Source organism: Vigna unguiculata, chromosome 2, assembly GCF_037176805.1.
Source record: "Vigna unguiculata cultivar grain cowpea cultivar isolate G323 ecotype 2 chromosome 2, ASM3717680v1, whole genome shotgun sequence".
NCBI classification, from domain to species: domain Eukaryota; kingdom Viridiplantae; phylum Streptophyta; class Magnoliopsida; order Fabales; family Fabaceae; genus Vigna; species Vigna unguiculata.
Genome location: NC_140793.1, coordinates 22,589,779 through 22,603,401, shown reverse-complemented (window position 1 = coordinate 22,603,401; position 13,623 = coordinate 22,589,779). Strand labels below are relative to the sequence as shown.

General features: G+C 34.4%; 2 protein-coding genes across 2 annotated transcripts; both read left to right on the top strand.

Annotated features, from left to right (window-relative positions):
- The first annotated feature begins 920 nt into the window (after positions 1 to 920).
- On the top strand, positions 921 to 3,030 carry LOC114169053 (PLASMODESMATA CALLOSE-BINDING PROTEIN 2-like). Its single transcript, XM_028054073.2, has 4 exons — positions 921 to 1,230; positions 1,512 to 1,751; positions 1,864 to 1,900; positions 2,421 to 3,030. The coding sequence occupies exons 1-4, from the start codon at positions 1,179 to 1,181 to the stop codon at positions 2,704 to 2,706; spliced, it is 615 nt and encodes a 204-aa protein (XP_027909874.1). The 5' UTR covers positions 921 to 1,178; the 3' UTR covers positions 2,707 to 3,030.
- Positions 3,031 to 8,519: 5,489 nt separating this feature from the next.
- On the top strand, positions 8,520 to 10,571 carry LOC114174709 (PLASMODESMATA CALLOSE-BINDING PROTEIN 2-like). The gene is made up of 4 exons (XM_028059548.2): positions 8,520 to 8,787; positions 9,038 to 9,277; positions 9,390 to 9,426; positions 9,991 to 10,571. Exons 1-4 carry the CDS (start codon positions 8,736 to 8,738, stop codon positions 10,262 to 10,264), a joined length of 603 nt encoding a protein of 200 aa, XP_027915349.1. The 5' UTR covers positions 8,520 to 8,735; the 3' UTR covers positions 10,265 to 10,571.
- The last annotated feature ends 3,052 nt before the right edge of the window (positions 10,572 to 13,623 follow it).

Sequence of the window (13,623 nt, the reverse complement as noted above, 5' to 3'; positions counted from 1 at the left end):
ACATGTTCAGATAAATTCTTACATTAATAATATTTAAAGTTATACTGATTTGTAAGAATCTAATTAAAACCTTTGATAGCATATAGGACTCAACATTGGCTGGGTTGATCCGATTTTATATTTAATTTGATATTTTAATTTATATATTCAATCATTTAATTTATTGAATTGGTGATTTTTTCAAATTATTATTAATTTAAATGAGTTATTCAAGTTACATATTTTTGTTCGGTTAATTTTTTTCTTTAACTTCTCCTTAAATTTCGAATAAATAAAATAAATATACTAAATTTTTAATAAAAAAAATTATATCTGTAATTTTAGTAATCATTTTTGTAATGAACTATAATTTTATACAATTTACTTTTAATAATAAAATCCTACAAAGATAAATTTAAAACTTAAAATATACATATAAATTTATAAACATTCAAACTTCATTTTTGAATTCGGTCTTAGAACCCAATAAAATCTTTAAGAAAATCCTCTTTCAAAAAATCTTTTTTCTTTTATGTAAACTCTAGCTCTCAACAACATTCCTTCCATCTTCAAATTTCTGATTTAGCTTTCTTTTTTTGAAGATCAAAAATGGTAGAAATGTTTTAGATAAATCGTATCATGAACAGAGAAGAGAAAATAATTACTTTTTACATTTTAATTTTCACTGTGAAATTTTGAGAGTACTAAACAAAATTTTGAAGGTGCATAGAGAAGTCCCATGAGAATCTCCGTACTAACTAGGCCCACATCGAACTTCTCCATTCCTCATTCACGGCGCCACCCACTTACCCTTATCAGTTTATGACCGTTTGAAAATATAGACAATGTAAGCATAACAAAATAATAAAAGCTTCAGCTTTAGTACATTTCCCCAGAACACACTCCTCAGAACAATACTTAAATTTATATTACTTACTACTCTGTATTAATTTATTAGTCTTTGTGAAATACATATGATGTTTTTCACATAAAGGTGCTTGAAAAGTGTACCACACAGGCTCACCCCTCCTCACTTATTGTCCAGAAATCTCCATTGTTCAAAACTGCTTCACTCTTCTGGGTTCTCTCTCTCTTTTCTCCCTTGCCTCACACTGGAGTACCCTCTGCTATTTTCTTCAAATTTCGTCACAGAAATTTCTCTTCTACCCTCTCAACATCCATCATAATCATCATCAATTATGGTTCTTGTGATGTATTTTGTGCTTTTTCTTGCCTTCACTGGCCATTCAAGTAAGCTCCTGGACTTGCCTGTGTTTTTTCTTAAGCTTAATGGGGGGCTTTTCATAATGATATATAAAATCTCAGATTTTTTTCTCATGATTGCTTTGTCTTAGTGTTTTTCTGTTTTGGTTTTGTGGAAAAGCTTGGATTTTGAGATGGGTTTTGTTTAGGAACTCTTCTATTTTTGTTCTGTTTTACTGAAGGGTGGTGCTTTTAAGGAAAGATGGGATTTTTAATGGACTAACTGTTCTTCTGTTTACATTTTCTGCATTTTTTTTTGGCTTGAACAGGTGCTCTTTACTGTGTATGTAAAGATGGTGTGGGTGATCAAGCTCTTCAGAAAGCTATAGATTATGCATGTGGTGCAGGAGCTGATTGTACCCGTATTCTTCAAAATGGGGCATGTTTCCAACCTAACACTGTGAAGGATCATTGCAACTATGCTGTTAATAGCTATTTCCAGAGAAAGGGTCAGGCTCAGGGAAGCTGTGATTTTTCTGGTGCTGCCACCCCAAGCCAAAACCCACCTAGTAAGTGGCCACCACTTTCTAGTCACCTTCAAAAGTTTTGGACTTTCTTCACAAAATTCCCTTTTTCTAATTCTTCTGTGTCTCTTGTTGTCCCTACCTCTTTGATCTGCAGCTTCAGCATCCACATGTGTTTACCCCTCAAGCCCTGGGTATGTTCTTCATCATGGATCTTTCTGATTTGCTTAAATTAATCCACAATCATTCATTTATTTCTCTCAATTTCAATTTTCTGGTAATGGCAAGATGTTTGGTTGCATGCTGCATTAAACCAGTTTTTTCTTCCATTTACAGAACATGAAGAAAACCTTTTCTCTCTATATTGAAGTTGGCTTACATTAATCTACTGCCTTATTTGGTGCCCTTAGAGGGCTTTGGTTAGATTCAACTTCGATTATATCATTTGCAAAAGCAAAATAATCTGTTATTTTTTAAACAATTTTACTCAGATTTACTCAGAAGCCGATGACATCATGATCAACCCTCTTGGAACATTAGCAGTCATGACTATGACGTTCCACAATTGTTTTTGTCCACTTCATTCCCATGATCCTAGATCCAAGATCATATAATATTTAATGAAACTAATACTATACTTAGTATATAGTTCACTAAATTATTAATATACTATGTGATGATCATAAGCTAATTTGTTTTGGCTTCCACTTGCAGCAATGCAGGAACAGGCATCACAGGAACCACAACAACCACTACACCAACAACAGGCACACCATCCACCTTAACCCCAACTACTCCCACCGGTACAGGTACAGGTACAGGCACTGGCACTGGCACTGGCAGCACCATCACAGGTAACCCTAATGTGTTTGGAATCAGTCCAACATCTTCAACTGGAACAGGCATCAATGATTCAAGCAAAGGAGTGGTTCACTTGAAGGACACATGCATGTTGCTGGTGTCCTGTATTCTCACCTTTTTGCTAGTGTTAAGGGTCTAAATGATGCAGTTCTGGGAAAATCTTGGGGGGGGAGGGGGTGTTTGTGAAATTGTGACTTGCGTGGATGAGATTTTGCAAATGCAGAAGGGTGTTCATGTAAGTTCACTTGGAATCATCCAGAAGCAGACCCCACACTTTAACCTCCTGTTTCTTGTTTATTTGTTGTGTTCCTAAGAAAAAAAAAGGTTAGGGAATTTGGTTCCTTTTCAGTGGTGAATATTTGATATGTGACTACAAATGAGGTGGAACCTCATCGGTTTCCTTTTGTATATTATTATATCTAATATCTATCATCACTATGAGAGCCACTATTTTTTTCATTTAGTTGAACCTTGCCTTGTATGTGTTTGATATTTTTCTCTTTTCTTTTACCTTTTTCTTTCTTGAACCATTTTTTCTTTTCTTTCTTCTCTCAAATGGTTTTGCGGAGTTTGGATTTAGACCACTTGACACCGTTTTGATGACTCCAAACTGATTGATATTCATATATTTAATGTTAGGTCCGTGAGTTGGTTCGTCGTTTTCCATTGGACATTGATGATTTGGCACGGTTTTCAATTTATGAATTATGGATCTGAACAATTCTGAAATTTGGAGTAGAATGTGTCGCGAGATTTAAGAATCTGACCCTTGAGGATAGGCCTCAGCAAAAAATGGAACCCGACGGATATGCCCGAAAAGGAGGATGTTTATTCGGTCAATTAAATTTTAATCGGGTTACTTTGGTTAAAAAAAATTCGGGTCGGATTAAAACGGTCCTATATGGATTTTGAATTCAAAATCCACCCACGGTTAACCGACCTAATCTGAACTTTTCTAACCCTAATATTTCGTTATGAACTTGTGCAATCTACCGCCAACATTTGGAATCCCTTACATATCATCTTCTTCGACATTCAGAAGGATCGTCTTTTTCCTATCATTCCTTTTTCCATTCTCCTATTCCTAATAACCATCAATATCAACATATATGCTCACTATAATCACTATTTGGCTAAAAACTCTCACATCGCGACCTAGACCTAGTGAAGCATGACTACCACCGAAACGCCAAAACGCGACTATCACTGTTTAGTCGCAGTTTTTCGGGAAACAACATTAGCCATGCAAAACAGTGGAACGAGTAGCCATATGCACCTACAACAACGCAATCCATTTCATATCTGCTCACTTCAGACACCTACGATGGTGGATCTTTACCTGCACACATATCTGCTTGTAAAAATCCCAGATTCACAGAGGTAAATGCATCAAAAAGGGAGAATTTTAGCGAATGGTGGTGCTGCTATAGTTGGCGGTGATAGTTTATATGTCATGAGAAGGTTACAGTTCTGAAGATGGTGTATTCATTAGTGAGCGCCTCGTTCATGAAAATATTTTTACTTCTTTTTACATGTGGAAATATGAAATTCACTCATATGGGCAAGCTATGGTTATGAAAGAATCACTAATAAAATTTCACATCTAGAAGTCAAATTATTCCGAAATTTAGACCAAAATGGAATTGTAATTCTAAGACTGTGGGTCAAAACGGGAGATGTTTTAGTGGGGAAATTAACACCTTAAATGGCAAAAGAATCCTCATATTTCCCTGAAGATAGATTAGCTATACTTGGCATTCAGATATCCACCTCATAGGAAACTTGTCTAAAATTACTCATAGGCGATAAAGGTCGAATTATTAATGTGAGATGAATAAAAAAAAGGGTTCCAGTTATAATCCAAAAACGGTTCGGATATCTATTGTAAGAAACGTGAAATTAAACGAAAACAAAGTGGGCAGGGAAATAAAGTGACCGGGAGACATGGAAATAAAGATATCTTTTCTAAAATTTTGGTCACGCGTGTGAGGAGTGCAGATCTTCTTGAGGCTAATGCATTTGATCTTGAACTGTAACTGAAATCTGGATAACCATATCCATCCGTGTTTAATCGGATCGGAAACTACCCAAACACAACAACTCAAGGTGTGAAACGGTCGGATCTGTTTTTTCTAATATTAAATTCGTATTCGAATTTTGATGGATTTGATCTATTGGGCTCGAATTCGGTCCAATGGACCGATGCTCACCCCTGCTTGAGGAAGAATTGGGATTTGGATTTTGTGTTTTCTTGGTGGGATTTCTTCAAAATATATGGATTTATTATTTTAAATTATATTATATAAGTTAGCAAATAATTGGTATAATCAACAAATAATTTAGATTCAATTGAAATGTTAAAATTATTTTTTTTAACTTAAACCTTCTAAAATAATGGAGGATTTTTTATAAAATTTAAATTGTTATTATTTTTATTTTACATCCAATCATTCATCGGAGAAAAAGATATTGATGTGAGAGTTAGGTATGCTATTACATGTTAGATTAAATATGTTTTTTAAATTATCTTTAAAAGTTGTGTTTTAATTTGTGTTTTAGTTTTAAAATAAATGGTAAGGTTATATATATATATATATATATATATATATATATATATATATATATATATATATTTGTTAAATTTGTTGTAGAAGATTAAAAAATAAACAGATATAATTTTTTAATATAGTTACGTTAATATTTTTAAATATTAAACAACATTTGAGATACATTTGGGATATTTACGTTTCCATTCAAACGAAATGTTACTAACAGGAAAAATAACCTTATTACATTAAAATATTATATTTATTTATTTTTAAGTTTGAAATACGAATTTAACAAAATTTCAAAAAAAGAAAAGATAAATTTTGATTTTGTATCGTATAAATATAAGCCCTTTTTTTGTTCCTAAGTGTATGGACCTGGCCTTTTCGTAGGTCCAAGGTCAGCCCACCAGGGACTCCAATACTTTGTCCAGCCCCCTCACAATCTCACTTTACTCTTTTTCAGAAAAATAGTTTCTCTCCTATCTCTCTACGAAAGCAGAAGCTCATAGAGAACCTTCCACCCTCGAGCTAGCTCAGCTTGTTCTACTACCAAGTAAGTTACTCCTCAGATCTGTTGTAGCCTTTCTTTCCCCTTTTTCCAGTTGGGTGCTTTTGTTGCGTTTAGGGTTCATCCTCTTACTCTCGTTTGGGTCCTGGGGTTTCTGTTTCAGCTCACCATCTTAGTCCGTGGAGCTGTTGTGCCTAAGTTGCATTCTTTGAGTTGCTGCTCCTTTTCTTGCGTCTAACAAGGTAAGGTAAGCTAGGTCTCTGTTTTTTTTCGTGTGTCTTAAAGTATGTGGTCAGTTTCTGCTTCTGTTGTATGCATAAAGTGATTTAAAAATGCTTGTATCTATTTTGAGTGGACTGTATGGATTGTACTTGGCTGTGTTGGGTGCTGCATGCGTGAAACAATGGGAGAGAGGTGGTATTCTCGCCTAAGCGAGCTCGTCTCACCTAGGCGAGAATAGCAGAAGCTCGCCCTGGTGCTGCTCGAGCATCTCGCTCAGCCGACCAACTCTTGTTTTGAGCGACGCATTGCCTCGCTTAGGCAAGAATGGCTCGCCCAAGCGAGCACTCGAGGAAAGCTAGTGTGCTCTACTCGCATCCTCGTCCAGGCGAAGGATTTTAGTTTTGGGCGAATGGTGATCTCGCCCAAGCGAGGGCTCGCAGAGTGCCACTGTTATAGGCCTCGCCTAGGCGAGAATGCCTAGCTTAAGCGAGACAGTTGTTGTCGCTTAGGCGAGGGCTTCTAGCCTAAGCGAGAACAATGCAGATTTACACTTTATGTTCCTGTTTACGTTGTGTGTGGCTATTTTTCTCGAACATGCATGATTTATGTAGAATTGCATGAGTTGTATGCACTGAAATTGGTATGTTAGCATGAGTAACACATGGGATTCTGCTTGGTTGGTTGAGAACGTGCATGAGAATTTAATGTTGAGATAACAAGTGGTGGTTATGGTATGAGGATCATGAAATTGGTGTGAGATAGGCGTAATTTCATGAGTCTCGTGGGAAGACTTCATGGTGGTGTGTAGTGTATATATTAAGATAAGGATTCAAGTAAGGATCGCATCCCGAAATTCTAAAGGGTTAGTGAGTCTCATGTAGAGCAAACTAACTCAAGTGGTGAGAGTAGCGGGAGGTCCTAGTCTCTGGCAAGATAATGGCCTTAGACGCTTAAAGGCTAACCTTGTGTGTGGTAGGGTGAAACCCATTGGCAATGGCTCTACAGAGCAGTAGAGGCCACCACAAGTGCAAGCGTCCAGTGAATCCGGAATCCAATCTTAGTATATGTATCCGGATAATTGAGTCATAGTGTCTTGCTTGGTTGCTATAACATGAATTGGTGCTTACTTTGCTGCATGCTTGAGGACTGTCTTAAGTATCTGTTTGCTATAACATGTTAAATTTATTTTCACTAGCTTACCCTTTCGTTTTTGTGTATGTTATTGTCTTATCTTCTCTTTTGCGATGATCACTTTATCGGTGGGAGCAGATGGAGGAAATGTTGAAGGTAAACCCGGTGGTGGCAGCGGTGCTGTGTAATTTGAACCTGTTATACGTGGCTCTCAAGAATAGTTGATGGCCTAATGCCTTTTCGTAATTCATTGCTCTAGGAGCAACTCTTTTGCAAAACTGTTAAATTCCCTGTTTACTTATGGCATTGGTGGTATGCCTAAGTTCCTTTCTAAATACATTTGATGGATGACTGTAATAGTGGATCCTTTTAAGTGTGCTGTTATCTCGTGTGCTCCTTATTATTATAACTATGCGATGTTTTATTTAGTAGATTATTCTATTTAAATGTGATGTCACAATAAATATATTTAGTTTTAAATTTTATTGAGTTATAAAATATTTTTTGGAATAAATAATATGTAATATTTTATATAATTATTTCATTGTTATTGTTATTTAGTATTGTATTTAAAATTGATATAATTATATATAATTATATATATATATATATATATATTAAATATTTGACATTAAAAAAAATATATTTTAATATCAAATATTTGCTAATATTGTTTTCTTTGTGATTTTAATTTTTTTATAAAATTTAATAATTGATACTGAAATAATAAAAAAATAGATTATATCGATATCGAAATAATAATTAAAAATGAAAATGAACACAATTTTTAGTCCAGATGAATATAAGAATGAGATAGAGAATGGTTTTTTATTTCGGGATACAATAATAAAACACATTTATCCCATCATTCCTACTATATATTTCCAAAGTAACCACACGTAATTATTATATTAATTTAATTGTTAAAATTAATTGCTCTCAAATAAGATTAATTGAACTAAACTACATTGCAACTTAAACATAAACAATAATTCAAACAATGAATACACGTTAATGTGCTGAAATGATAATATAATTGAGTTTAATTTTATAATAATTTGATTCAATTTATACAATTTTGGTAAAAAGAAGTAAATAAAACTAGTTAACTCAAAAGAGGAAATAAAACTAGTTAACTCAAAAGAGGAAATGATAACAATCTATAGTTTCTACAATAGAAGTTCCAACCCCTCAAACTAATGGATGGTTCTAGTGCCAACACACAGCCAGAGAAAAAGATCTATGGGAATCTCCCTGCCAACTAGTCCCACATCGAACTTGTCTATTCCACCCTCATTCACAGTGCCACCACCCCCACTTACCCTTATCAGTTTATGACCGTTTGAAAATATAGACAAAATTAAAATACTTAGATACATATTATATACACACTGTAATAATGTAATAATGTAAGCATAACAAAATAATAAAAGCTTCAGCTTTAGTACAATTCCCCAGAACACACTCCTCAGAACAATACATAAATTTATATTACTTAATACTATGTGTTAATTTATTAATCATTATGAAATACTTATAATGTTTTACACATAAAGGTGCTTGAAAAGTGTACCAGACAGGCTCACCCCACCTCACCCATTGTCCAGAAATCTCCATTCTTCAAAACTGCTTCACTCTTCTGGTTTTTCTCTCTCTTTTCTCCCTTGGCCTCTGGAGTACCCTCTGCTATTTTCTTCAAATTTCATCACAGAAATTTCTCTTCTACCCTCTCAACATCCATCTTAACCATCATCAATCATGGTTCTTGTGATGTATTTTGTGCTTTTTCTTGCCTTCACTGGCCATTCAAGTAAGCTCCTGGACTTGCCTGTATTTTTTTCTTAAGCTTAATGGGGGGCTTTTCATCAGGATATATAAAATCTCAGATTTGTGTCTATGATTGCTTTCTGTTGCTGTTTTTCTGTTTTGGTTTTGTGATAAAGCTTGGATTTTGAGATGGGTTTTGTTTAGGAACTTTTCTAGTGCTGGTGCTTTTAAGGAAAGATGGGATTTTTAATGGGCTAACTGTTCTTCTGTTTACATTTTCTGGTCTTGAACAGGTGCTCTTTACTGTGTATGTAAAGATGGTGTGGGTGATCAAGCTCTTCAGAAAGCTATAGATTACGCATGTGGTGCAGGAGCTGATTGTACCCCTATTCTTCAAAATGGAGCATGTTTCCAACCTAACACTGTGAAGGATCACTGCAACTATGCTGTTAATAGCTATTTCCAGAGAAAGGGTCAGGCTCAGGGAAGCTGTGATTTTTCTGGTGCTGCCACCCCAAGCCAAAACCCACCTAGTAAGTGGCCACCACTTTCTAGTCACCTTCAAAAGTTTTGGACTTTCTTCACAAAATTCCCTTTTTCTAATTCTTCTGTGTCTCTTGTTGTCCCTACCTCTTTGATCTGCAGCTTCAGCATCCACATGTGTTTACCCCTCAAGCCCTGGGTATGTTCTTCATCATGGATCTTTCTGATCTGCTTAAATTAATCCACAATCATTTATTTATTTCTCTCGGTTTCAATTTTTTTGTTGCTTGCATGCTGCATTAAACCAGTTTTTTCTTCCATTTACAGAACATGAAGAAAACCTTTTCTCTCTATATTGAAGTTGGCTTTCGTTAATCAATTGCCTAATTTGGTTCCCTCAGAGGGCTTTGGTTACATTCAACTTCAATTATATCATTTGCAAAAGCAAAAGCAATCTGTTATTTTTTATCACACTTTTACATTTACATTAGCCAAAAGGCCATTTTTTGCGGTGTATGCATCCACCTCCTGCATCATATTTACCCAGAAGCCAATGACATCGTGATGAACCCTTTTGGAACATTAGCTGTCATGATTATGATGTTCCACAATTGTTTTTGTCCACTTCATTCCCATGATCCTAGATCCAAGATTATATAATATTCAATGAAACTAATTCTATACTTAGTATATAATAGTTTACTAAATTATTAATATACTATGTGATGATCATAAGCTAAATTGTTTTGGCTTCCACTTGCAGCAATGCAGGAACAGGCACCACAGGAACCCCAACAACCACTACACCAACAACAGGCACACCATCCACCTTAACCCCAACCACTCCCACTGGTACAGGCACCAGCACTGGCACTGGCACTGGCAGCATCACAGGTAACCCTAATGTGTTTGGAATCAGTCCAACATCTTCAACTGGAACAAGCTATGATCCAAACAAAGGAGTGGTTCACTTGAAGAACACATGCATGTTGCTGGTGTCCTTTGTTCTCACCTTTTTGCTAGTGTTAAGGGTCTAAATGGTGCAGTTCTGGGAAAATCTTGGGGGGGGTTTTGTGAAATTGAGACTTGTATGGATGAGATTTTGCAAATACAGAAGAAGGGTGTTCATGTAAGTTCATCACTTGGAATCATCCAGAAGCAGACCCCACTTTGGCCTCCTGTTTCTTGTTTTTGTTGTGTTCCTAAGAAAAAAAAAAGTTAGGGAATTTGGTTCCTTTTCAGTGGTGAATATTTGATATGTGACTGCAAATGAGGTGGAACCTTTTGTATATTATTATATCTAGTATCTATCATCACTATGAGAGCCATTATTTTTTTCATTCAGTTGAGCCTTGCGAATACCTTGTATTATGTGTTTGATATTTTTCTCTTTTCTGTTACCTTTTTCTTTGTTGGACCATTTTTTCTTTTCTTTTTTCTCTCAAATGGTTTTGCGGAGTTTGGATTTGGACCATTTGACACCGTTTTGATAACTCTACAAACTGATTGATATTCATATATTTAATGTTTAGTCCGTGAGTTGGTTCGTCGTTTTCCATTTGGACATGTTGATGATTTGGCACGGTTATCAATTTATGAATTATGGATCTGAACAATTCAGAAATTTGGAATAGAATGTGGCGTGAGATTTAAGAATCTGACGATTAACGAGTTAAACTTGAGGAGGAATTGGAATTTGGATTTAGTGATGGATTTTGTGTTTTTGCTGGGTTTCTTCAAAATATAGCGATTTATTATATTAAATTATATTATTTAATCATCAGATTATTTTGTGTTTTTGGTTGGAATAATCATCACATTCAATTGAGATGTAAAAATAAAGGAGGATTTATGTAGAAAATGTTAATTGTTATTATTTTTATTTTATGTCCAATCATTTCATTGGAGAAAAAGATGTTGATGTGAGAGTTAGGTATGCTATTATATGTTGGATTAAATTTTGTGTTTTAAATTATTCTTAAAAGTTGAATTTTAGTTTATATGTTGATTAAATATGTTTAGTTAAAATCTTCCTTTGTTTTTTGTTTTTGTACAAAATTTTCATATAGGTTCATAGATTTATTTTAGTCTTACACAGGGATATGAAAATTCGAGACGGGCGGGTTGGCATGTAGGCCCGCACAAAAAAACGTGAGGCAGGTTGGGATGTTGAATCCGTTGACTCGCAATAACACGTTCTGTATAAGCTCGTAGCCTGCGCGGGTTAAAGGTGGGGCGGGTGGGCTGATCCGCTTACAAAATTATATGTTCTCATGTTTTTGGTTTTCACATCATTCATCATTGTTTCTTTAAGTTCCTTTTATTTTTATCATTATTATTATGTTTATGTATAATCATTGTATATAAGATAATGATTTTAATTTTTGAATATGAAATATTTTTTTATGCATTTTTAAGTAAATGTATTGTAAGGTGACATGTTATTGTATTTTAGCTATAATTTTCGTTGTTATTTTTATTGTCTTTGATTAGGTAAACTAATTGGAATTATTTCGATAAAAAATAAATATCAGTTATTATGAAAAAATAAAAAAAAAATTATTTTGCTTAACACAAAAAATATATTTCACTCATCACAAATACGGGTCAGGCTGCGAGCACGCAGGCCAATCCGCGGGGTAGGGTAGGCCAGAAAAGTGAACCCGAAATTAAACTATGGGGCGGGCCAACCCGATCCGCACTTGTGGGCCAAAACGCGGGACGGGCCATAACAGGCCAAGCTGGCCTACTTTGCCATCCCTAATCTTACAATTAAGATATTTTCGTTATTTGTTTATAAACAGTATTTACACATGATAATTTGGATTTATGTATATTATTTTGTGTCCTTTAAATTTAAAAGATAGTAAAATGGTATGGTTGATCTCCTTTTAGTATCATTATGAATGAGTTTACTCTAGCATTTGCAAGTATAGGTTTTCTAAGAAGATTATAGAAGATGTTGTCTTCCTCGCTTGTTAGTGTTTCATTCTCATTCATGCTCGTTTTGCACCTTTAATGGTTTGGGAATGCAAAATAGAAGTGATTATTCACATGGAGGTGGTTCGAAGAGGTTGGGTTCAATATCAATATTTTATTGTGGTGAGAAAGTTGTCTTGAGGATTGCTAGGAAACAATTCTAAGGTTGTCCTAAGTTTAAGGTAAGATCCATGGAAGTCAATTTTTTGGTTTTAGATAACAAAAAGTTTGTTTTGGTGATAATTTTGATGGGTTTTTATTGCCTTAGTTAGACAGAGAGGATCTGAACAATTTGCTTGAGTGCAATTATTTCAATTGGTTTAGTGGATATGAAATTAAAGAAAACGATGGTCTCATCATGAAGAATGAAGAAATGGATGTTATTGTGTTGGAGATGGAAGAAATGGATGGGCAAAGGATGAAAATAGTGAATTTAGAAAAATCTGTTTTCATTTCGGAAAACAGGGTGACAGTGTTAATTTGGGGGGTTTGTTTTGTTTGTGTATTGAACATAATCTTATATTCAGTGTTAATGAAAAATCCATGATGCATTGTAAAATGGTGGAGCATTTCGTGTAATAACAAAATTGAATGAAAAAGTTTGATTAGATTGTGTCACTGTGTTTCAAATAGAAATATCTTGCAATACATTGTTGCAATTAAAAGTGATAATAAAATCTGGTGTTGTATTTAATAAGAAGTGATAATAAAAAGTGATCTTTCTATTGATCCTTCTAATGTATATTATAAAAAGTGATAGTAAAATCTGGTGCTGATATAAAGGTATTGATCACCAATTTTACTATAGAATTACATCATAATGTTGCTCATAACAGAGGCAAACATAGGCACAAAACACAAGTATATTTGCATTGCTTACATCATAATAGTATATGCACAAAATAAAATGGGATCAACACTTGAAATATCACAAGTCCACAAAATGAAACTGTTAAAACAGACACGTTTAAACAACAAAAACAAAAGTAGCAGGTTCCAAAACATATATATATATATATATATATATATATAATGCATCATGGCTGATAAGATGTAATCTCCCACACTTGTTGTCCGTTGATACGGTAAACAATTGATGAGTATGTTTGTTCATAGGTTGACTTCCTAAACCAATGAGAGATAAAGTCTCCTGCATTGATATTCAAAAACTTCATTGCACTTAGGGCGTGATAGCATGAAATTTCACTTATGCTCTATTTTCTGCATGTGCATTCCATTTTGTCAATATTAACCACAAATTGTTCCCCAAGTACTGACACATGTTGGACTTCAAATAATTTATCTCTTGACCACCTGATTTCAGTAACAAATCCATAAATGTGACATTCACGTACTTAAAGCAAAATGAGAACACAAAGTTAAAGTCTCTACTACAACTATGGTCATTTATTATTTT

What these genes read in the sequence shown, in the direction of transcription:
- LOC114169053 (XM_028054073.2), top strand. Translation starts at nt 1,179, where the DNA reads ATGGTTCTTGTGATGTATTTTGTGCTTTTTCTTGCCTTCACTGGCCAT. An exon ending in CCCAAGCCAAAACCCACCTA is followed by an intron (nt 1,752 to 1,863) that starts GTAAGTGGCCAC and finishes TTTGATCTGCAG; the next exon opens with CTTCAGCATCCACATGTGTT. An exon ending in GTTTACCCCTCAAGCCCTGG is followed by an intron (nt 1,901 to 2,420) that starts GTATGTTCTTCA and finishes TTCCACTTGCAG; the next exon opens with CAATGCAGGAACAGGCATCA.
- LOC114174709 (XM_028059548.2), top strand. Translation starts at nt 8,736, where the DNA reads ATGGTTCTTGTGATGTATTTTGTGCTTTTTCTTGCCTTCACTGGCCAT. An exon ending in CCCAAGCCAAAACCCACCTA is followed by an intron (nt 9,278 to 9,389) that starts GTAAGTGGCCAC and finishes TTTGATCTGCAG; the next exon opens with CTTCAGCATCCACATGTGTT. An exon ending in GTTTACCCCTCAAGCCCTGG is followed by an intron (nt 9,427 to 9,990) that starts GTATGTTCTTCA and finishes TTCCACTTGCAG; the next exon opens with CAATGCAGGAACAGGCACCA.